The 21,887-nt window shown below is 44.4% G+C and overlaps 2 protein-coding genes across 3 annotated transcripts in view; both read left to right on the top strand.

The window, feature by feature from the left end:
• Nucleotides 1–5,440, top strand: part of KIF5B (kinesin family member 5B) — a 38,764-nt gene extending 33,324 nt beyond the window's left edge. For both annotated transcript variants that reach the window (XM_030008651.2, XM_030008650.2), the window contains exons 25-26: nucleotides 306–438; nucleotides 2,830–5,440. In XM_030008651.2, coding sequence (XP_029864511.1) covers nucleotides 306–438; nucleotides 2,830–2,836 — 140 coding nt within the window. In that variant the 3' untranslated portion in view covers nucleotides 2,837–5,440. The remainder of the gene's footprint in view (nucleotides 1–305; nucleotides 439–2,829) is intronic.
• Nucleotides 5,441–14,367: 8,927 nt separating this feature from the next.
• The window catches only part of ARHGAP12 (Rho GTPase activating protein 12), a 103,348-nt gene continuing 95,828 nt past the window's right edge, over nucleotides 14,368–21,887 (top strand). Inside the window, exons 1-2 of the mRNA XM_041122289.1 lie at nucleotides 14,368–14,427; nucleotides 15,170–15,425. The gene's annotated coding sequence lies outside the window, so the exon portion shown is untranslated. The remainder of the gene's footprint in view (nucleotides 14,428–15,169; nucleotides 15,426–21,887) is intronic.

The following is a 21,887-nucleotide window of genomic DNA, read 5'->3' as shown; positions in this document are numbered from 1 at the left end:
AGGGAAATGCATTAGGTGGGGCAGATAATACATGTGAAGATAATCATTATCAAAAGCTTTGCTGGCTTTAATTCTAATAGGGACAATAAAAGCAAAACCTTGTCTATTTTTCAGGGCTTGTTATAGTTGGCACTGATCTGTTAGGTTCTCAGAATACCATCTCTTAAACTTGTTTTCTTATTCAAAGTGCATTAAATTTTGATTATTACATCTGGGATACTTTAAAATAAAGCATTAGTGAATTTGAATAATAAAAGGTAAAATTGTGATGTATATATTTGTAAGTCATGTTTCTTTTCATGCAGCTAAGCCTATCCGTCCTGGCCAACATCCAGCAGCTTCTCCAACTCATCCAAGTGCAATTCGTGGTGGAGGTGCGTTCACTCAAAACAGCCAGCCAGTTGCGCTGCGTGGAGGTGGAGGACGGCAAGACAAAGTGTAAGTTTGTCTTGTAGGATTTTTTTTTAAATGTGTGATTAAACCGTTGTATTACAGTTCATTCTGTGGCATAAAATCACTTGAATAATCAGTTAACTTCTTTTTTTACAGAATTGTATAGTTAGAGGAGCGGTATGCATATACCTCTGACTAATGCTGCTGCTTTTGTTATAAAACTGGCATTTGTTGTAAAATGGTAGTTCTGGAGTTGTTCTGCTGGAGTAGAACAAATCATGAAAACAGTCAGTTGGAGATAGTTACCAGTCACAGCCAATAGCTACTGTTTGGGAAAGGAGTGGACAGTTTAAATTCTTTTGGCTTGGTAGTATCTCTTTAAATATGGTTTTCCTCAGAAAACATTCAGCAATGAAATAAAAAATGACCCTATTCTCATATGTTGTTTATTTGCTGTTGTTACTACATTTGCACACTGCTTCATGTGTCAGTAATTTGGAAGTATTTAACAGAAAAATTCATGTCTTCATCTGGTAAATTTAAAATGTTAGCCTAGCTAAAATACAGTAATTGAAATTAATACGTGCACTTATTTGAAAATGTCTCTAATCTCCTAAGTAATTACATGTACTTAATATGCTTCGGTTGCTCACAGAATCATGTCTCTCTTTAATCAATGTCTGCATTATAGTTGTTCTGTTGGTCACTTAACAGTAATGCTTTGCTGCGTTCTCTGTCGTCGTCTTGACTTTTGAGCGTTTGTATAAACATCTTCTAGGCATTCCCTTAGTTAAGGTTATCTGCATCTTCAGTTTGAAAATACTCCTAAAATGACTGTGTGGTGTTTGAATCCTGGGTGCTTCTCTTCTGAAGGGCAGAAGCAGTTTATGTTAATCTTGTTTCCATTTGTTTCTTTTTATTAGCTGACTGACTTTTCAAAGCTTTCTCTCCAATTTAGAGAAAATCAGGCTGTGGTACTAGTTAAGGTACCTGGTTCTGTTCAGTAGTGTCTCTTAGTAAATAGGAGGTTGAAGTGATAGTACTTTAACCTTGAATAACATTTACCTTGAATGACTAAGGAGCTGGCAATTCGTAGATTCTTGATTATGTTGATATGGTGAAATTAATCTTCTGATAGCTATTTTGACTACAATGGCAATCTAGCTCAGGTGTCCAGTGTAGAGACATTTCAAGGTATGATTGACCCTGTTTATTTTAGATGCCTACTTTAGCGTGAGTTTGCACGTGCTCTGATGTTGCCTGGAATTCTAACTGAAGAGAGGCTATTTAGTCTCATACTTCTTTAAAAGTACTTAGAATAGTTTATATAATCAGCAATAAATAACTAAATTTTGAGCTTGCATCTTGCTTTGGAGAAGAGCTTTCATTGTTGATCCTGGGGAACTTAAATAGGAGGCTTAGCCCTTTGACTTTTGGACTGTGTGTAGATAAATCATGAAGGAGTGGAAAATTGCTAAGTATTGGCTAGAACACCTTTTGAACAAACAAACGAGAACTCCTACGTAATATGCTTGCAAAATCCCTTAAGCAGTTGTAAAGCTTTCATATAATTCTTCTAACGTGAGCATGTTACCTATTGCTGTAGAACCGAGCAGCATTTAGCACTTAAAGGCAGGAGACTGATTGTAATTTATTCCAACTTTCCTATCTTGTTTCTGGAAGAACCTGTCCCTTAAGGAAGTAAAGGAGCAAAACTTTTTTGAACTTTATTTTACTATTAAATATGAATTTGTTCTAGGCTTGTGAATACTCGGGTAGCCAGTATCATTCTTCTCTGTAGTAGTGTCTGTCATACTTTTTTTGAGGATTAATACATATACTAAGCATCTCAACTTCTAGTTAGAGAACTTCTGGTACAGTAGGAACATAATGTACTGTTTTACATTTGGAGACCACTTTAACAAATTATTCTGGAAACATTAAAGAAATACAGAAATGGTAAATTGTTATTTCCCTATGCAAATCAAACTTTAAGATAATGTATGCCAAATGCTCTCTTCATTCCCATTTCATCTTCCCAAAATAGCAAAGTCAAAAGTTTGCAGCCGCTGGTAGGTGGTATCCAGACAGTTCTCACTGGCCTGGAAAAGTAGCAACAGTCATGGGAAATGGAACTGGGTTATAATTGGCTTGTGTTTGTAATGTTTACTCTGTTAAGGCAGTCAAGACTGGATACCCAGTCAGTTTATTGTGCTGTAAATTTGTTGGTAACAGACAGCATTGCTTAAATGCTTTGTGTTGTGTAATTTGTTATTCTAAAGTAGATGTTCTATTAGCACTTATCTGAGTGGTCTAAGAATTGGGCTCTTAAAGGCTATGTAAATAGTGAATATGGTCTACTGTAAATATAAATAACTTGGCTTTTTTGGCTTATGAGGTACAAGCATGTAACTTTGTTATTTTTCTCATTTACAGTTGCTGAAAAGTAAATGCAACATGAGGAGGACTGGATATCGTGTAGAGGGAGTCATTCCATGACAATAATCTTTCCCTTTGGGGACTGTAGGATTATTTTTTGAAAATGTATAAATTATACCTGGCCTGTACAGCTCTTCCCCCTTCTACAAATTCTGCTAACTGATTCCCAAAAAAAAAACTAGAGTGCAATTTTGGCGTCTTGAAAAATGACATGTTACTTAAAGTGTAGCTCTGCTCATTACACAGTTTGTCTTTCATGTCTTAAATTTAGTCTGCACTGTGCCAAGCTGAATGTACGTTGAGAAAATCTTAGTTCAAACTTTCTAGCTTAATTTGTGTACATCTTATTGTCTTAGGGAATGTGCAACAGTGTTTAAGTATACTTTCATTTTTATTACTTCACATAACACTACATGTCCCACTGAATTAGAACGGCACTCTAGATTACAGTTTTCTTTTGGAATGCTACATAGGGCATTGGAACTAAATTTATTTGTACAGTGTAAGAATACTGAAGTGTGCTTACGACAACTGCCATAAGGCACTGCGATTGCTACACCACAGAACTAAAGAGTTCAATATGAACAAGGCTGTTTAACTGTTATCTGATTAAATGCCCGTTTATCGGGTAATTTAGAATTAAATATTGTACAGTAATAAGAGTAAACATAAGTTTACAAAAAAGACTTTGGCAATGGATTATCCCATCTGTCCTGTTCCTGATTCTACACACAGTACAGTCTGGTGGAGTGAAAACATTCTGCTTCATTCTGATGAGCCTGTCTATCCATTTGTCTGTATCTGTGACAGTTCACTTTTGCTATTTTATAATAGTGAAATGAGCACAATCTAAAATTTAACTTGATATTCCACTACATATACAGTACTGGAATTTTTTGGCTAAAATTTTAACTTTCAATTAAAAAATTTTTTTCAGCAACTGGCCAATGAATTCAGATACACTAATAAAGGATACAACTTTTTAAAACTGATGTATTGGGAAATCCCAGAGACAAGTGTTTAAAAAAATAATAAAATAAATAAAGTGCTACCCTGAATTGTATTTGTAATCCGTTTGTAAGTAGGTACATGAAATGTCCAAAGTAGTAGTTGTTGAATATTTTTCTTCTCTTTGCAATAAAGTCCTGTAAAGTGGCTAACAAAATGAAACATGGGGGTTTTTGTTTTGTTTTGTTTTTTGAGCTCTAATACTTCCACTGAGCTGACTCTGTGTTTTAAAATTTTATAGTATAATTTGCCTAACTTATTCATAGGGTTTAGCCACTGTAATTTTTAGAACAGCTGCCTTCTGGATAGAAATTGGTTACCAGGTCTTTGAGAAAGAAGGAACTTAATATTGCTGAAAGAATTCAGTGAGCTTTCCAGACCCGGTTGGTACCACTTTGTGTGCTGGCTTGAAGTTTTTTGCTGGGTATTCATCAGTTATTGTGGAAACAGTAGAGACTCTATGACTGTTCAGACGCAAATCACTTTCAACTTTTATATTATAAATAGACAAAATATTTATATTATGATGGAGTGTAGTCAGATTTTAGACCTTGAACCACTTTTTTCTATAACTACAGTAGTCTGATTTTTTAATAGTTTGATTTTTAAAGGTTGAGTGTATCGGTCGGAAATCTCACTATTTTGGAGTTTTCAGCTTTTGAGACTGTTTTGTTCATTAAGGCTGCCAAACACTCCAAACTTGCAGTTGTTTTAGACCATTATTAAAGACAGCATACTGAGGAAAGAAAAATAAATGAATGGCAAACTAGTTTGAATGAAATTTCTCATAATGGAAACAGCACTGTCCGTTATCTTTCTCAGTGTTAACTACAGGTTTTCAGACCTTCATTTGTTAATATGCAATCATAAAAACAAAAAGAAACCACTTTCTTTAAAATACATTCAAATGAAGCAGGATTTTTTTTCTCATGCCTGTGAATGGGGGTTTCATTCCTGTAGGTAATTATCATGGGGTTTGGTGCTGAAAATTGCTGTGTTTAAAAAAAAAAAAAAAAAAAAAAAAAAAGTAACTAGCCTGTAGCTCAGTGTACATCACCTTTTTATATTTAAACTTTTTTTTTTATTTTAAACCTTTTATGAAGTTTACCAAGAACTGCCTCTTAAAATGTAAAAAAGAAAAAAAAAAACAAACCAAAACCAAACAACTTTTTTTGTTTTCTGGTTTGGCTGTCATAGGTCAGCTGGACAGGACAATTACTGTTTTTTGTAAATTAAAATATTCAGTCTATACAGGGAATGTTCAACACTGCTGTTTCAACTTGCAGTCTTTGAATGGTTCTTATTTTTATGTTCCTCTAGATCATATTTTTTAAAAAGATGGTTTAGGATAGGAACTTGGTGAAATAATATTTATTTCTGGTGAACAACTAAATTATTTACATAACTTAAATGCTGACTCACTACTGTGTGTATCTCTAAATTTGACATGAGGACAAGTCTACCTGTGGAATATGATTTAACTTCAGTACACTTAAGATGCGTTAAAACAATTGGTTTGGGGAAGACGCCATATAGTTTTAACTTACCTGCATGCTGTAAATGTATTTGTGTTTAAATAAAGAGAAGAAAAATCTTTGAACTTTGCGCATTTATTCAGCCTCTTCACCTGTTTGTTACGTTGTGTCCAGATAATACTTTTTACTTGATAGGTTTCATGACCAGTTATCTTTATGTAAATAGTGATCACTTGATGTCTTGTAACTTCTTGTTCCAGTGTTTGTTAATACAAGTAAGCTTTCCCACAAATATGAATATTTAAGTCTTAATCTTCAAAAGACTGTTCATGATAGAAAAAATACACAAACAAAAAAGCCCCAAACCAAACAAAAGAACAAACACCACCCCACCCCCACCCCCCCCACCCCCCCCCCCGCCACCTCCAACAATTGCTGCCTGTGGAAATGTACAGAAATTGATTACAGCCACAGTATATCAGAATTTGAACCCCTTCAATCTTGAATTACTTTGACCTCTCCCGAAGGCAAATATTCCATGTAGTTCATAAATATGCCAATTTAATAGCCATTTTTAATGGCTTCTCTTGGTTGTGTATGTTTGGGGTTTTTTTTTTTAAACATCAACTTCCACCCTATCTATCTTGGACACAGTGACACACTTGAAAGAGTTCTCCCTTGGCATAGGGTGTAGACACAGCATTCTTTCTCTTAAAGGAGAGATTTCCTAGTATTAGTATTCCTTAGTATTCAGCTGCTTTTCAAAAAAAGACCTGAAAAACAAACTCCAGAACCCTCACCAACAAACCCAACCCTTTTCTCCTTAGGCTATGCCTACATGTAGTTATTTCTTAGCTGTAATTGGGAGTTAGATATGTAAGGTTATTGCTGCATCCTATTCACCAAGGTATTTCTTTTTTTAAAATTATTGCATTCTAGAGTAAGCTGAAGTCAGCTAAGAGTCAGCTTTACTTTCTTCTTTCCAGGAGCAGAAGGAAATTTAAGAACTAGAGGAGATTGCCTTAATTCAGGCCTACTGGCAATCGAGGAAGCATAGATGCACTTGCATTCCGCACTTGTTCTTTAAAATGGAACTTTGATGTGAAGCAGTGTAGAAGCTGATCAAGGGTTTGGGCACATGACGTGCATCTGATTTGATTCCTGGGCATCTTAAAAATCCAATTTTAAAGACTTTCTAAGGTGACAATGCATTTATCTGTTTTGGGATGCATGAAGAATGGGTGCCTGCTTGCAGTGGTTCAGCCTGCAGATGACACATTCTGAAAGCTGCCAGTTCATCTGTAGCACCTGATGCCTACTGTATTTTCAGCTTGGGCTGTAGCTGCTTGTGCTTTATGTACTCCCAGTTAGCCAGTGAAGGAGGGAAGTGAAATGGAGATCTTCTCTTCTGCCAGTCTGACAGAACAAACAGTTGGTTTGGTTCAGACCAAGAGCTCATCTAGCTAAGCCTCTCTCCAGAGGTGCCAGATATATGGGTTGCCCAGAAAAATCAGTCAAACGTGATGATTCTTCTCAATGGTCTTCTCTAGACGTGTCACCTCAGGGGCTTTCCTGAGTGTGGTGTCAGTTATCTGTATGGTGATGCTCAAAGTTCTCATTTTATCCACATACTTGGACAGTCTTCTCTGGAATCCATGTAAACTTGTCTTGGTTTCAGTTGGAAAGGAATTCCCATGAGTTACCACTTGCTTCATGAACATTTTTTTTTTTTTTAACTTGGCTCCTGCTGATTTGGTGACTCCTCATTCTTGTTTGAAAGGATTAATCCCTTTCCAACATTTCTGTGCCTCCTAGACTTTCGTAGACCTCTTCTCTCTCTTTTTCTTTCTCAGGACTTGTTTTCCTTTCCCAGGAATCTGTAACAGTTGATTCTACTTTTTCTGAGTGCTATTGAACTGATGTCTTTTTATGGAGCAATCTAGTTACATAAGGCTGCAATCATCTTCTGGATAATTTTCTCAGAAAAAGATTTAGCTAAATTTGTAGAGCTTTGATATATAAATATATATATACAAAAGCATAAAGGGGGTCTAGATTTAAGTCTGCCAGTACAGTTACATAGAAGAAAAGATCTCAGGAGGAAGAAATTGCATCTGTAAAACTGCTCAATAATGAGCTAATCTGATACTATCAAATATTTCATAGTGTATCCTATTAGTGGGAGATGGCTCAGTCATACCAGTGAGGTGCTCGCTTTTGAATAGACCTGTGTCTCTACTAGGGGATGACCAACTCAAACCCTTTTAATTGTACACAAGGACTAAGGGATCCTCGAAAAGGAAAGCAAATTTCCTTTCACTCTGAAGTTTCTTATGAGCAATGGCATGACCTGAAATGACTTCTGAAATTAAGAAAAAATATTATTATGTCTCTGACAAGGAAAAACTGCAGTTACCTGCACTGATAATCTACAAACTGCTAAGGAATTCATTGACAGAACAAGTTTGTTCTGTTGGCTGGCTTGGGGTGGCTTCCGTCTTGAATGTACCAAGAAGTTGTAACACCAATTTAGGAAGTATCAAATGCATTACTGTATTTAAAATGTGCTATGTGCAGACTGTCTCGAGTCACTTAAGTACATAATATAACTTCTCTAAATGACGTAGAAAACATATCTGGAAGATGATTACTGAAGACTGTTGGGTGCATCAGAATTTTTGCCTGTGGAGTTTTGAGCTGATGAATCTTCCTGAATTCCCTGCAGGAGTGTTCATCATTTTATGTTTAACCAGTCCTTGCTGGGGAGGAATGACAAGTGAAGTGGGACTGGGCAGGGAGAGTAATTTGAGCTGCTAACTCCTTTTAGTGTTTCATTATGAAAGTTGAAGGTGCAGAGGGTATCAGTTAGCTAGGCCATCCAGTGTGACGGGAAAAGTTACCTGAAGAAGAAAAATATAATGCAGAAGAAACAAAATGCATGCAAATATGACTATTGTAATAAAGCATATTTAGCCTATTTACTTTGAAAAGGAAAATAAGAGGCTAATGACTATAAAGGGGAAAGAAAGGGGCATTGCGTAGGATGGTGTGGCATATCTGCACCCTGGATGCCTTGCGGGTGTACGTTTCAGCAGCATACTCCCTCTAGGGTCTGTTGTGCTCCACAAGGTAGGCATACCGGTATTGCGGAATGGAGCTAAATCCGTCCAGTGTCTTCACCTAAGGTACCAAGGGAAGTGTTAATGTGTACCTCTGGCAAGTAGGGAGAACAGCATAACCCACATTCTCCGCATTCCTAAATCCACAAAACTAGGTGTGGAAATGACTCGGAGGTGCCCCCAGGTGTGTGTTTTAGAGAGCTATTTCCACAGCGTCTGTTGTGAGTAACAAATACCTGGGAGCCCCTGGTCTGAAAGCATTGGTCTGAAAGTCAACTCAAATTGTCTCCTGCAGTTGGACAAATACGCTTCACAGCTGATGACACCATATTGGAGATACCTGCAAAGCTACTTACTGTTCCAGTGGATGTTTGATTTGGCTTTTGTCAGCAGCAGCATTAAAAATTGTGTTAAAAAGTAAATTAGCTCAGCAAAGCATAAATGTCAGTGTTATCCTGTCTGCTTATTGCCTCCATCATCAGGTCTGGTTCTGATCAGCCTGGGGAGGGGGGAGTGTTGTGCTGTCAGGATAGGTGTTTTACGTGATCATTCAGCATCCTATCCTGTTAACAAGCAGGTATTTGCAGAGTATTTTGTGCTGGTCTTTTCCTGAGAGGGTGTAAATGATTCTTTAAATGCCTTTTGCTGGAAGAAATACCTGTCAGCAGAAACCATGACAGATCTTAGACTGCTGCCCAGGAAAGCTGGTTTCAACTGCAGCTTACTGCAAGGCCTTTCTGTTTTTTGTGTCAGCTGCATGCAGCAGCCTGGTGACCGTCTGTGTTTTCTAGGACCTGGTTTGCAGTGGGGACTGCAGCGGGGTGGGCCCCCTTCCCGCTGCTGATGGAAGAGGGAAGCTCCTTTAGGCGATGGTATCCTCTTATATGTGCTCTGGGAGCTGCGCCTTGCCGGGTTTCCACGTCCTGGTGATACCGAAAAGCCGGTCGAAGAAACTCTCTAAGACTCGTTTTGGAGTTTTAGAAAGCAGGCATTCTTTATTGCAGCGCTGGATGCACGAAGGATAGTTCCACCTAGCGTGCATACCACAGCTTTAGCACAAACAGGTTATATAGAACAACTAATTTCATATTAATCAGATTAGTATACAGATACATAAAAATGATTATAACTGATTATCAGTACTGCCTGTATCCGATCATGCGCAATGAAGGATCCATTTGAGTCGAAGGGCTGCTTTTATGACCAGCGACCCATTTGAAGTTCTTGTTGGCTGTCCTTGAAGTCTTTATTCTTGTCCTTGTTCTTTGATCTTGAAGCTTAACGCAGTTTCAATCACATGTGGTCAGTTTCAACATTGTTCTCATCTAGCGTACAGGAACATCTAGTCATAAGAGCAAAGAACTGCAACACTTTACGAGTAACTACCTCTACTAGTTAATTGCTTGGCTATACTTTTGTCTATTGTTTCAGTCATAGTGTTAGTATAAGATTTCTAATAATAATTTACCAAATCTCACTTTTACAGTCACCTAGCAGCAAACCAGTTTCCATGGCTGGTACAAAATATTAAAACCATCAAAATATTTAGACATACCATACAGAATGTATGGAAATATGCCATCACTGGTGGGTTGTTGTGCAGAGGCAGCGCAGCTCCCTTTGCCCGCAAGGACTCAGCCCCGAGTCCTGGTCCTGCTGCCGCCAGCCTCAGCCCCTGCCGCCTTTCCCCTTGAGGCCGGAGGGCTTCCCCCTGCCCACCTTGGGACCCCGGCGTGAGTGACTTGTCACTGGGCTGGGGGAAGGGAGGAGCTGCCTGCTTTTCCTGGAAGAACTTTGTATTCCTGCTCCTACAGGTCTGTTCTCCTCTCTAACTGTGAGGCCGCAGGGCCACGTAACAGGAGAGGAGCTGAAGCGCAGGTCCTCGAGTGGGAGAAATACAGGCCAGGCTGTGAAGTAATAGAAGTTTCGTTTGGTGTTTTGTTTTTCTAGGTCTGAAGTTCAGCTTATAATAAAAAATGAAGAGTTCTTCCTCTGTCATTGCTGAGGTCTTTCTAGCTGCCCATTTTGTTGAGGAGCCTACAAGGTCACGATGAGGTGTGAGCCACGCTTGTCGTGTCGCTTCTTGGGGCAGTAAAAGCAGAATTGCCCAGCTGGGGTTGTAGTTTCAGCTATGCAGAGCTAGTTATTAACAACCAGAAGCTAACCTACGCGGTGCAGGCCCCTTCTGAGGGTGCTTTATTAACCCGAGGCCTCGCGGACGCGAGAGAGGCAGGAGAGGGCTGCCCCGCGGGAGAAGGGATCCCGTGCGCTGGGAACCGCTGGTGCCGGGATCCAGCTGTTGAAGCCGACGGATTATCGAATCCCTGCTCTCTCCCTTGGCTCGGGCCCCTTTCCTGCCTTTAATCTGAACCCCCAATTTGGCAGCCAGGCCCTAAACCCGTTCGGGAGCTAAAATGGGGCCGGCGCGCGGCGCGGCGTCCCAGCGCCCCTCGGCCGGCTGGCGCCGCCGCTAGGGGGCGCCATGGGCCGGCGGGGCCCGGCGGCGGGGAGGGCGGCGGGCGGGAGCGCGTGGCGGGCGGGGGGCCGCGAGTTCGGACATGCGGGCGTTAGTCACCGCGAGCGGCCGCCCGCATCGTTTGCGTTTAGCGGCCTGGGGCTCTTGGGCGGTACTGCTTACCCGCCTGTGTTTCTGCGTCCCTCTCCCGCCCCCCGCAAGCTGCGTTTTCTCACATTCACTGGCCGGCAGGCAGGCAGGCAGGCAGCGGCCAGGCCGCGGTGCAGCCCTCTCCTCAGAGGGCTGAAGCTTTACTAGCCCTCTTCAAGCTGCCGGCTGTTTTTCTTCCTTTAAACGTGTTTATGTTTTGTGCAACTCCTTCCCATCCCGCAGACCTCTTCCCCAGCTCTGATTTCAGAGGGGACGCTTCACCGGGTAACAGAAGAACTGGCTTTGGCCTCCTCGGCGCCGAGTACGTAAGAATACTAATCCACCCCCCAGGGCCTGCTGGCCCCCGCTTTCCAGATGTAGCTCAGCAGGCAGTTCGCCTTTTCCGCACATCGTTGGCTCTTACAGAGCCTCGCGTCCCCCAGAACCCCGACGTCCTTCGCCGCAGGGCTGCTGCTCAGCTCCTTGGTTCCCAGCCTGTCCTGGTGCATCCACCTACCTGTGGGGAGAAACCCTGTGGTCCTTCTTCAGGCGTAGTATCACTGCGGACTCCCCTGATGCGTGGCCTTTATAAAGTCACTTAAAACCTGTAGAATTCATACTTATGCTAAATACCCAACTAGCTCTACTGGCATCGTGCAGAACGAATGCCATTTGTCACAAAGAAAAGGGCTGGGAGCAGATCCTGTGTGTGTCTTTCTATATCATGACATGTAAAGCAGCAACTGTAAAACTCTTCTATCCCACAGAGCTGCATAGAACTGAATCTTGACGTTAAAATATTGTGAAAAGCTGCACATTATGTTTCTGAATAAGTACCAGAATATTCTCCTAGGCATTTTCCACTCCTTACTTAAACCATTTTTTTTCAGGAAGATACTTCAAAATGTCACAAAATTTGGTATCTTTATTTCAGCTGCAAAACAGTGATATAAGATGCAGAAAGTCAGACCTGTGCAGTGGGTGAATCATTATCAAATCCACTCATAGCTGAAGCTTTGAGGCATTTTTGTATTTTTCTCTCGTTTCCAGCTGACTTATCTCCATTGATCCACAGACACATGAGCAGCACGAGAGAGGCAGGAAGAGTCATTCCTGATGAGAAATGGATTTTTCCCCCCCGCGCTCATTATTGTAGAGGACTGTCAGTTTCCCTTGGCAGCCCGTACAATGGGCCTGCTCTCTAATAAATGCAGATAGCATTAAATTAATGTTTCATTCCCATGGTGACAAACAGTGGCATCCAGTTCCAGCGCAGGATAATTCAGCGACAATATGGCAGCAAACAAGTACCTCGCCTGTTATGAGCTAATCAGAGATGCAGAGTATTCGAATTGGACTCAAAGCATCCACCATTAAAGCTTGGAATGAGTTTATTAACCTGGAGACACGTTGTTGAAAATTATCTGGAAACTGGGAAATGAGAGAAGATACGTTAAAAAAAGATCCAAAGCACATAAAAATAAGTATAAAAGCATGAATCAATTTTAATAAAAATTTTCATTCTGCTCTTCATCTGGCTGTAACTGGAACCTGTGCAGGAGCGTAACTATGTGTGGAGATGAAGAAGAGGATCCTTGGTTCATATGCTTGGTTGATGAAGCTGGTAGAGATTGGGCTGCCAGCCTGGCGAACTGTGGAGTTTGGCTTTGTCGTGTTCTTTGGTCAGAGTTTGGCAACCTAGGTTAAGGCAAGGCTGTAGAGAACCAGACCCAGAGGTGTTTGGAAACTGTTACGTGAAAGAGCTCCAACAGACAAGAGCAGATATCCACAGCAAAGAGATTCGAAGGGCTGTTGAAGCCTGAAGGGTGACTGGAGCCCTTCAGCACCCTGCCATGCTGCTGGGAAGGGAGCTGCTGGCACTCAGGCAAGACCTGGCTCTGAGGTTCCTCTCTCTGCTTCTCTGCTGCTTTTGTCCCCTCCTGCTGGACACGTAGCTGGTGGGCCTTCATTAGGCCCAACAGTGAATGCACCTTTCTTTTGAATTTATAATACATATGGGTAGATACTCTAGAGGGAAAAAGATACTGAGCTCTTGAGACAACTTGCAAAGAAAGAGAGATTTTGCAAGGACAGGGAATTCAGCCTTCATTATTATGACTTGCCCCAGGGTTTTGTTCTGCACATCAGCAGTTCTTCAGGAGGCGAAGGACCAGCAGCAGCCTCTTAGAACAGAGGGTTCCCCTTTCATTTGTGCTCAGCTGTATGTCCTGCATGTTTCTGAAAGGCTATTTTGCTGCATGTGTTCTCAGTGAGAGCAATGCTTCAGTTGGTGCTTGGGATAAAATCTTATGGGTGCTAGTTGCTTTTTTCTTTTCATCAGATTAGTTATTTAAAAGCATCTCATTCATGTCCCCTAGAATTATTCTAAAGATTCTCATCACACTTGGTTTTTTTTTTTATTAATGAAAGCTCTTGGAGCCACATCTGGCATGTTTTATTGATCATAATCTCATGGCTGGAAGCTCATCTTGGTAGCTATAGCAACAGAACTTTTTTTTTCAAATGTCAACATAACTCCACAAAAAGTGGAGTAGGGGGAGCAGATCATTTAAATTACTGAGCAGCTAATAACTCTTTTTTCTGTAACCAATTCTGAGTTTTCTAATTTGATACAGTAAATAATGGATAGGAACAAAGTCTTTTGACAGCTACATCTGCTGTGGAAGCTCATGAAAGAGAATAACATGGATGCACATGGTGTCTCGAGAGTCCTTTTTGCTGGTTGTGCGTTGCACCCATCCTCCGCTGGGCTGCAGGCGTCACGGGCAGGCTGAGGGCATGGACCCTGGAGGAGCGGCACCACGGAGCATGTATTCACAGCCCTCCCTCTGCTACCCAGCCAGGCAGGGGTCTCAAACACTGCCCACAGCAGCAGGGCTTGCTCCAGCTCTTGGGGGCAAGAGGCACTCCTGAAATGTGCCTAAGGGTTAAGGTGAAATGATATAGACTGAAATTATAACTTTCTAAAGTGCATTCTGATGCCTAAAGACCCCTGTGAAGTCGGCACCGCCAAGTTGTTCTTATCAGAGATTTTCTCAGGTATGTCTACTCAGGCAGAAGTTACCTCTGAACCAGAGGACCAGCAGGTAACCTGGCCTTCATTGCAGGATGGCTCTTTCCTCTGCTTCCAGCTCCGATGTTTGGCTCCGAGAGCATTCGGAACAGTGTTTCTTCATCCTGCCTAATAGCGGCATCCTGCTAGCACTTGAAAATGGTGATGCTGGGACAGTCAAATGAAGCAGTGGGTGGATGCTGTTGCCTTCCTTGCTTTCCCTTAGGGCTTTCCAGCAAGGCAAGTGGAGAACCGCCCTCAGCCTCCAGCCAGAGCAGAAAGTCAGATCCAGCTGCGGCTGCCTGCCTTTTTCAGGTCTGCAAGAAACTACATATGGGTATAAACTGTATTTCTAAAAAATTCCTAGAGATTCAACCCTTGACATCATCTTTTCAGCAGCTGAAGAAAATAGCCCTTTGGAAGTGCTGGAGAGCACAGCCCTGAGAAAATTGCAGAGGGCAGGCTCCTTCCCTGGGGCCCCTCACAGCTCCCCAGGTAGGGGCTGGAAACTGTTCCCATCAGCTCCCTGGTTGGTGATCCATGCAGAATGCTTCGGTGGCCTTGACGTGTTTCCTCAGTTGACGCTTGCCTTCCCCAAGTCCCACTCCCAGTGTGGGAAGGTCTCCCTGGGGACACAGCCTCAGGCAGGGCTGAGGTTCTTGGCAATACCCCACAAAGGGCCTATATTTATTATTATTAATTATTGAAATCAAGCTTGCAGCTGGAGGGCAAGTCATCTGGGGGCTCTGCTGCTCTAAATATCACCTATTTGACCCCCACTTCTGTGCAGTCCTCCCTGCAGCCCCACCAGCAATGCAGTCCAAGGCTTTCCCTGCAGATGCCCTTTCCACCTAAGAAACCCCATAGATCAGCCTGTTCTTTTCATCCTGCTCAAAAACCAGGGTGGACTGGGGCTTTTTTTGCAATGTCTTTCCTGAGTTATGTTAAATGTCCATCCATCCAGCGGATGGCTGCGGCTGGGCACAAGTGGCCAAGGCAAAGGCATGCCCCGGCCACTTACACCCGGCAACAGCCCCGGCATTTTTTCCCTGTGCAGATGATGCAGCCGCTCATGCGTGTTAATCCCAGCGCCAGGTCACTGAGCGGGAACAAGGCGAGGATTGTTCCTCTGGAGCCCAGGGGAAAGCGGGAACGCAAGGCACGGGGAGGGGAGAGGAAAGACGCGCCGCCTCATCCCAGACAGCGGCAGAGGGTGAATTGTGTCTCCATTTCGCGCTGGGTAAAACCAAGGGCTGGTTGCTGGAAGAGATGCTGGAAGATATGCGAAGACCTTCTTGCTGCTGAATAAAAGGGTGAGTTGGCGCGGGTTGGCGCTGACTTGGTGAAACACGTTTCTCCTGTGCTGCACCCACAGAGCACCCCGGGAAAGGAGATAACCATCGGGAAAATATGTAGCTACAGTGCTGCCAGGGATTTGACGCAGCAAAATACTTCTGCTGTTATCGGTTTCTGCTGGTTGAAGCGCACATCCCTGCCGGGGCAGGTCCCTTGCTGCTTTAATGCTTAGAAATTTAGGGAGGCGAGGTGGTGGGTACAACATCAGCGGGAAGGACCAGTCTGCCGTGTGGTTAAGGATGGGCTTCGTGATGCTTTGCTTCAAGTTCAGCCGGTCAAGTGCATTGTTGTGAAGAGTGCAATTTTATATGGTGAGAGCAGAAATGGAAGAGTAAAGTATGTCCATAAGAGTAGACAAAACCAGTGTGCCTGGAGAGAATTTCAAAGACAAAATGGCTCATGTGGTTGGGGGAAAGTCAAGGGGACTTCTTCAGAGAAGTGGGTGTTGTGTGGGGCTGGAAAAGAATAAAGGTGTATACAGCTTTTCTTTCCTCAATTTCATTTCTTCCCCTACCGCTACATTTCCTGAACGCTATCCTGGGAAAAGCCTTTCACCTTAAGCAAATATTTTCTTATATTAGCATAGCTTAGGGCCTCTAACAGAGCAGAGCTAGAGGAGTTTGCCTGGTGCTGCTACTAGCAATGGGCAGCGTCATTGGCAGGATCATCAAGAGAAAATTCAGTGTCCACTGGGAAGTTTTGGACTCATACAGACCTCAGATACTTTAGAAAAGATTAATGAGACCAGCTTTTATTTTAATTCATGTTGTATCTTTACAGCAGTGACTTGGTGGTGATTATGTACCACTGGACACATCTAAGAGGAGCCTCAGACAACAACATAACCCAACATTTAGGTGTATTCACAGCAACCTGCCCCGACCCTGTAAAGATCTGGTTCTGTTACATCCTGCTTTTCCACACGCGCAGTCATCAAAGTCCCTACATGTCTGTCCCCTCCCAGGCCACCGCAGCCAGGGGGAGGGGAGGTGCTGACCCCTCTTACACCCAGATTAGGAAGTCTTGGTGGCAGGCAACGTGCTGCAGGGAACTTTTCAGTATTTGGTATTCAATAATTATAGGAGCGAGGATGGGAAGGGGCTTTTCAGCCTCTGATGATGAGTGGTGACCTCTAGGCCAGAGACTCACTCTGACTTGACCCAATAAATATTTATGGACTCTGTACAAAAAAGGGAGAGCTTCTACAGGTGGAGCTGAGAGGGCAGCAAGAGCATGCAACTGCCCTTGGGCGGAGGAAGGGGCTGGACCAGGGTTTCCCACATCTTGTCTGACTATTTTAACCACTAAACCAGTGGGTGAAAGTAGGAGCAATGAAGACCAAACCCAGCTCCTAGATGAACCGAAACAGAAAGTCATGATTCACATATGGGTCTACAGAGAGGATTCCCTACTCCCACTTCCTATATACCTTCGAAGAGCTGAAAAGCCTCCCCTTTCTTTTTTTTTGAAGATGGGATTAGAAAGAATATTTGCAAAGAAGTGTTTCAGCCCTCGTGGGGAGCGGGACTGGGCTCTACCCTCCCCAGCAGCTATTCCAGCAGCTGCCTGGGGCACGCCGTGCTCCCTGCACTGGCTTTTCATCTTGCGGGTAGGTACCTATCTCTTCTGTCCCCCCTGTGTAATTGGGATGTTATGAATGCTAGCTGAAATGTTAAATATCACAGGGTGCCACTGCAGCCTAAATCATCCCTGTGACTCTAGTCAATATTTGCAGCTAGTCGTGTGTGATGATTGTAGCAGGATTGTTTTCTAGGCTTGGAGCCTAAAAATGCCAGAGAAGGAGAGCAGGGCAATGCATTTAGCTGAGGAGTTAGGTTTATCTTCTGTATATATTACTGATATGATCATTTGTATTTGACTCAGTCAGTGTTCATTTAATACACATGCATTAACAAATACTCATTAAAGTCAGATAGAAGCTGACTGCTGTCTGATAAACCAAATAACTCAGGCTACTCACAGCACTACACAATGTATGCAGTATTTATTCAGGTATATATGTAAAAATGCATATGTATGTACACATACGTGTGTGAATGTATGCATGTATATATATGTTTGGATTTCTTATTCCTCGAGACAGTTACATTCTGCTGATCCTTTGATACAGAGGCAGTCTTGTGGATGCTCTCCAGCTGAAATGAGCTAATTCAGTTTACGCCATGAGTGTGGGGTTAGGCAGGGCCGTTCTCCGCTGCACGTGCAGCCTTAGCCCACACAGCCTGAAGTCAGCAGCAGCCCCACCGGTGCCCGGGGAGGCTGCGGCCGGAGATCCCCCCGCTCCAGGGAGCAGCCAGGGGCAAGCATCTCTCTGGCCGGCGGGAAGGGAGCAGCTACCCTGCCCCAGCAGGGCATTAGCTGCATAAACCAACTCGGCGCAGATTGGGCCTGGTGCCAAGTGTCAGAAAAGCTCGTGGTTTATTTAATACGGCCACTTCCAAGGCAGAGCCTGAGTTTGCAACAGTCCTGCGCTGGGGGCTCCCTGCTGTGAACTCACTGCCCACTCCACGGAGCACAGTGAGCGTTCGCTGAGGAGCACACAGCACCCTGAAAATGCAGCGTGTCATCCTCACGCTGTGGCTGGTCGTACCACCATTGCTGGCAGCAGCACCGCACCGGCTGCTCGCGCCAGGGCAGACGGAGGGGGCAGCTGGCAATTCAGGCACCTCGCTGTCAAGTAGCATCGGCGGTTGCTGCCACTTCTGCACCAGGCGTGATGGTGGTGGGGAGCTGCTCGCTGTCCCCTCTCTTTCTGCACAAGCATCCCCAGAGCAGCAGTAAAGTGGAAGATCTTGTCCTGTACTCCAATTTACTTGGAAAAAGATATGTCACTACATATTGACTCTCTGCAATGCGACTAATACTTTCCAAACAGCTGCAGGTCTCTCCTACCCTCTGAAATATTCTTGTGGGGGAGTGACATGGAGTATGTTCCTCTCTCAAATGTTATTTTCATTTGTTGTGTATGCTAATGTGTGTGCAATACTGTCACTGAGATTACCACAGACTGTCACATGTTGAAGACTCTGTACAGTTTGTTTCTATAATGGCACTTCTTACTGCTAAACATTTTAAACTATTTTTTAAAAATGAAAAGCAGACAAATATTGGGAAAGTCTTGCTCGAGACAGGGAAAACAGCTCCTGGGGGAAAACCATTTTTATTGCTCTCAGTTTATGAAACACTTCACAGAGGTCAGACTTCTTTTCTGTGTAAAGATTGCACATGGGGGTACAGAATGATTTTCTGAAACTCTCATAGTATGTTAGTGGCAGAGGTAGAATATCTGTTATTAATTAGGCATTAAATAATTAAGATGCTGATGGAGGGGATGGGGTGGTAGGGCTGTGTTCAGGCTAAAGCACCTTGCTCTTAGTCTGCCTCTTAAACTGCTCTGAAACAGACTGACACGACATCTTGCCTCTACCTGTACGATTCAGCTGCGCTAGCTGAGCTGTGTCCCGGCCCTCCCTGTTTCCCCTTGCAAAGGAGGGCAGGCCTTTGCCCACAGGAAAGGGAATATTAAAAGAAAAACAACAACCCCCAAACCTCAGGAAAGGGCACTGTGCTTTGAAGGGAGCCGGCTGGCTCACCCGCTCCCCGGTGACTCACGTCCTTGGTGGCTGTGAGCAGCAGCCACGGCACGAACCTGAATCAGGATGTTGATGGATGCCACGGGCAGCCGTGGGCATGTTTAGACTAAACGGGAGGTTCGGGTCTCGGGTAGCAAGGCTGTGGCTCACGTCGCCGTTCCTGTCACAAAACAGGCACGTACCGGACTTGGCACCGGCACTCAGGGACGCTGCGTTTGCTTCACAGGCACTTTTTCAGCGCTCCTGGCTGTTTACGACAGCGTCCAGCGTGTCACCTGTGGGAGAGCCATAACCTTAATTGCCCGATGGCTGGGTAACTGCGGAGGCGCAGGAGGCGGTGTGCGGGCAGAGGTGTTCGGCAGGGAGGACCCCACGGCGCTGGCACCGGGGTGCTGCAAGGAGCGGTGACTCAGCGGAGCGTGCTGCCGGCCCCGAGGCGCCCGGCCGCCACCGAGCTGCCCCGCGGCAGGCGTGGGCGCGCCGGCCGCCACGCTCCTTCCTGGACAGAGTCTCTGCCTCCGTTCCTCTTTAAAAACTAGGAAATTGGCTTGTTCGGACCAGCGTTACGCATAGTCATGTTTCGCTAGATAAACCTCCAGGTTGGGTGTGATGCCAGGAAAGGTGCGAGGTTAACGAGTCAGGGCGTCAGAATCTGCTCTTCCTACTTGACAAACGCATGTATGAATTTCACTCTCACACCGTGACAGGGGGATGTACCTCCAGCTGGCCCTCAGCCTTTTGCTGTCTCTCCTTGCCTAAGATTCATTGCGATTTTACGCTTCTTGAAAGACTGGCTTGGATAGATCGAATCTTTGATGTGTTCCTTCCAACCCAGAGTGTGCCAACAGGAGGAAGTATAGGCGCACTTGTCAGGACAACAGTAATTAGTTGCAACTTCTGAATCGAAATGCACAATTAATGCTGTGTCACATACCGAGCATCAGTCATGCAATGAGAGGGTTGTGATGGCAATTAGGAATTCCAGAGTTCTAGGGCAATTGCTGTGCCAGAAATCCCACTCAGCTTGTACAAGTGGTCCTGGGCAGTATTAATTCATTGTGCAGCATCAGGCAGAGGGGCTGTTTGCATCTCACAGTAACTCTCTTGTAACCCAATCTCCAAAGTGATGGCAGTTCCTCTGTCCTGGAGCACCCCTCTGGGTGATAAAGTAACCCTGAGCCCAGCTGAGAGCCAGCTCTCTCCCTGCAAAAAACTCCCTGCAAAAAACAGTCAGTGAATATTGAAGGTCCTCCCGCTCACCTTTCTTTGGTTGAAGTCTCCTCCTATGCAAACTCCAAGAGCCTCCTCCCTCCCTCATGAGCTTCTCCCCTTCCACGGAGAATGGGGAGTGGACATGCAACAGGCAGCCCAGGGCTCCAGCCCGCTGACCCATCGAAGAGCAGGGGCACGGTGATGGCAGCGCCCGAGCAGCACTTCCCTCCACCACAGTCACCACCAGGTTATGTGAGTATTGCACACACATGACTGACGGTGAGCGTCTCTCCCTGACAGCGCCTGGGAAGGGACCTCCTCACCTGTCCTACAAACGTGGAGCACGGGGAGCCCCGCAGGACCTGTGCTCTGCCGTGCTGTAAGGGCTAGAAGCCTGAGAGCCTCACAAAATCATGTTTTCTTGCTCTTGGAGGCAAACAAGCCAGTTTTACAACTGCCTGCATCCCTTCCCTGCCACCTACCAGTTTGGGGAACAGATCTCAGACTTGCCCATGCCATCGGAGATGTGTGAACAAACCTGATCTGTGCCTGCCTCAGTGCCTGCGGCTCAGCAATGCTGTCCACTGAAACCACCGGGTTACACAGCTTGTCCATGGGTGTCCTACCTTCATTGTTACACATCCAAAACACCTGTCCTGGATTTGAGACACCTTTGCAATGACTAAGCTCCTGAGTCGCCTACCAATAACATTTGCCATTGCAAAAGACATCCTGAAGGACAGCTCTGCCGGGCTGATGACACCGCATTTGTCGCCTGGTCCCGTCAAAGGCTTCCAGCATCACAGAGGCACTGCCAGACGTGTTTGGTTTGGGGACCCAACCTGGGATTTCCCAGTGTTAGGGTTTTCTCAGTCATGGTGAATGTTGGGGCATTTTCATGGTCACCTCTGAACGCAGGGAAAGGCTGGGCTAGCTGCCTACCAAACAATGGGGGGACAAACAAGTGGTGTCCCCACTGAAGCTGTAATTTAAAATTACAATGCTTTTAATGTACTAAGGCACTTCATAAAAGAGGGAGCTTGGTGCCAGTGCAGACAGCATAGTGCCCTGTGCCTGTTCAGAGGGAGGGGGACAGTGAGCTCCCCAGTTTCCCCATTAGCACCATCCCTGCTCTTTCTTTTTGATTTTCAAGAAAGCAAACTTGTTTTTTCACCAAATGCCTCCTGCCTCTATACCCCAAATTCTTCACAGCCCGTTACTGGTTTTCCTAAAGCATTTTGAACTAAATGCTGCTTTCAAACCTGTTCCCCAGTCCTGCTGGTACTGCTGGATCAGCTTTTTTAACCTTCCGCCCCTTAATGGTCCTTTTACAATATTTACTGCTCCCACTTTGAATAATGGGAGATTAATTTAGTGCTGCATCTTTTTCACATAATAATTGTTATTAAATCTCTGAATCCTGATGTAGTATTTTGAGTCGTACAGGACTCAAGAAGAACGAAATATTATTTTCACTGCAGAGTTTCCACAGGTCACTAAACCGATGCCTGCACTAAACTGACTGCCATTATTATTCTGAACAGGGAGGCAGCCCCATTCCAACATTATGAACCAGTTTGAGAAAATTACTGA

This window comes from Aquila chrysaetos, chromosome 3 (assembly GCF_900496995.4).
Source record: "Aquila chrysaetos chrysaetos chromosome 3, bAquChr1.4, whole genome shotgun sequence".
NCBI classification, from domain to species: Eukaryota; Metazoa; Chordata; class Aves; order Accipitriformes; family Accipitridae; genus Aquila; species Aquila chrysaetos.
The sequence above is the reverse complement of the archived record's forward strand: the minus strand, read 5'-3'. Positions and strand labels throughout refer to the sequence as shown.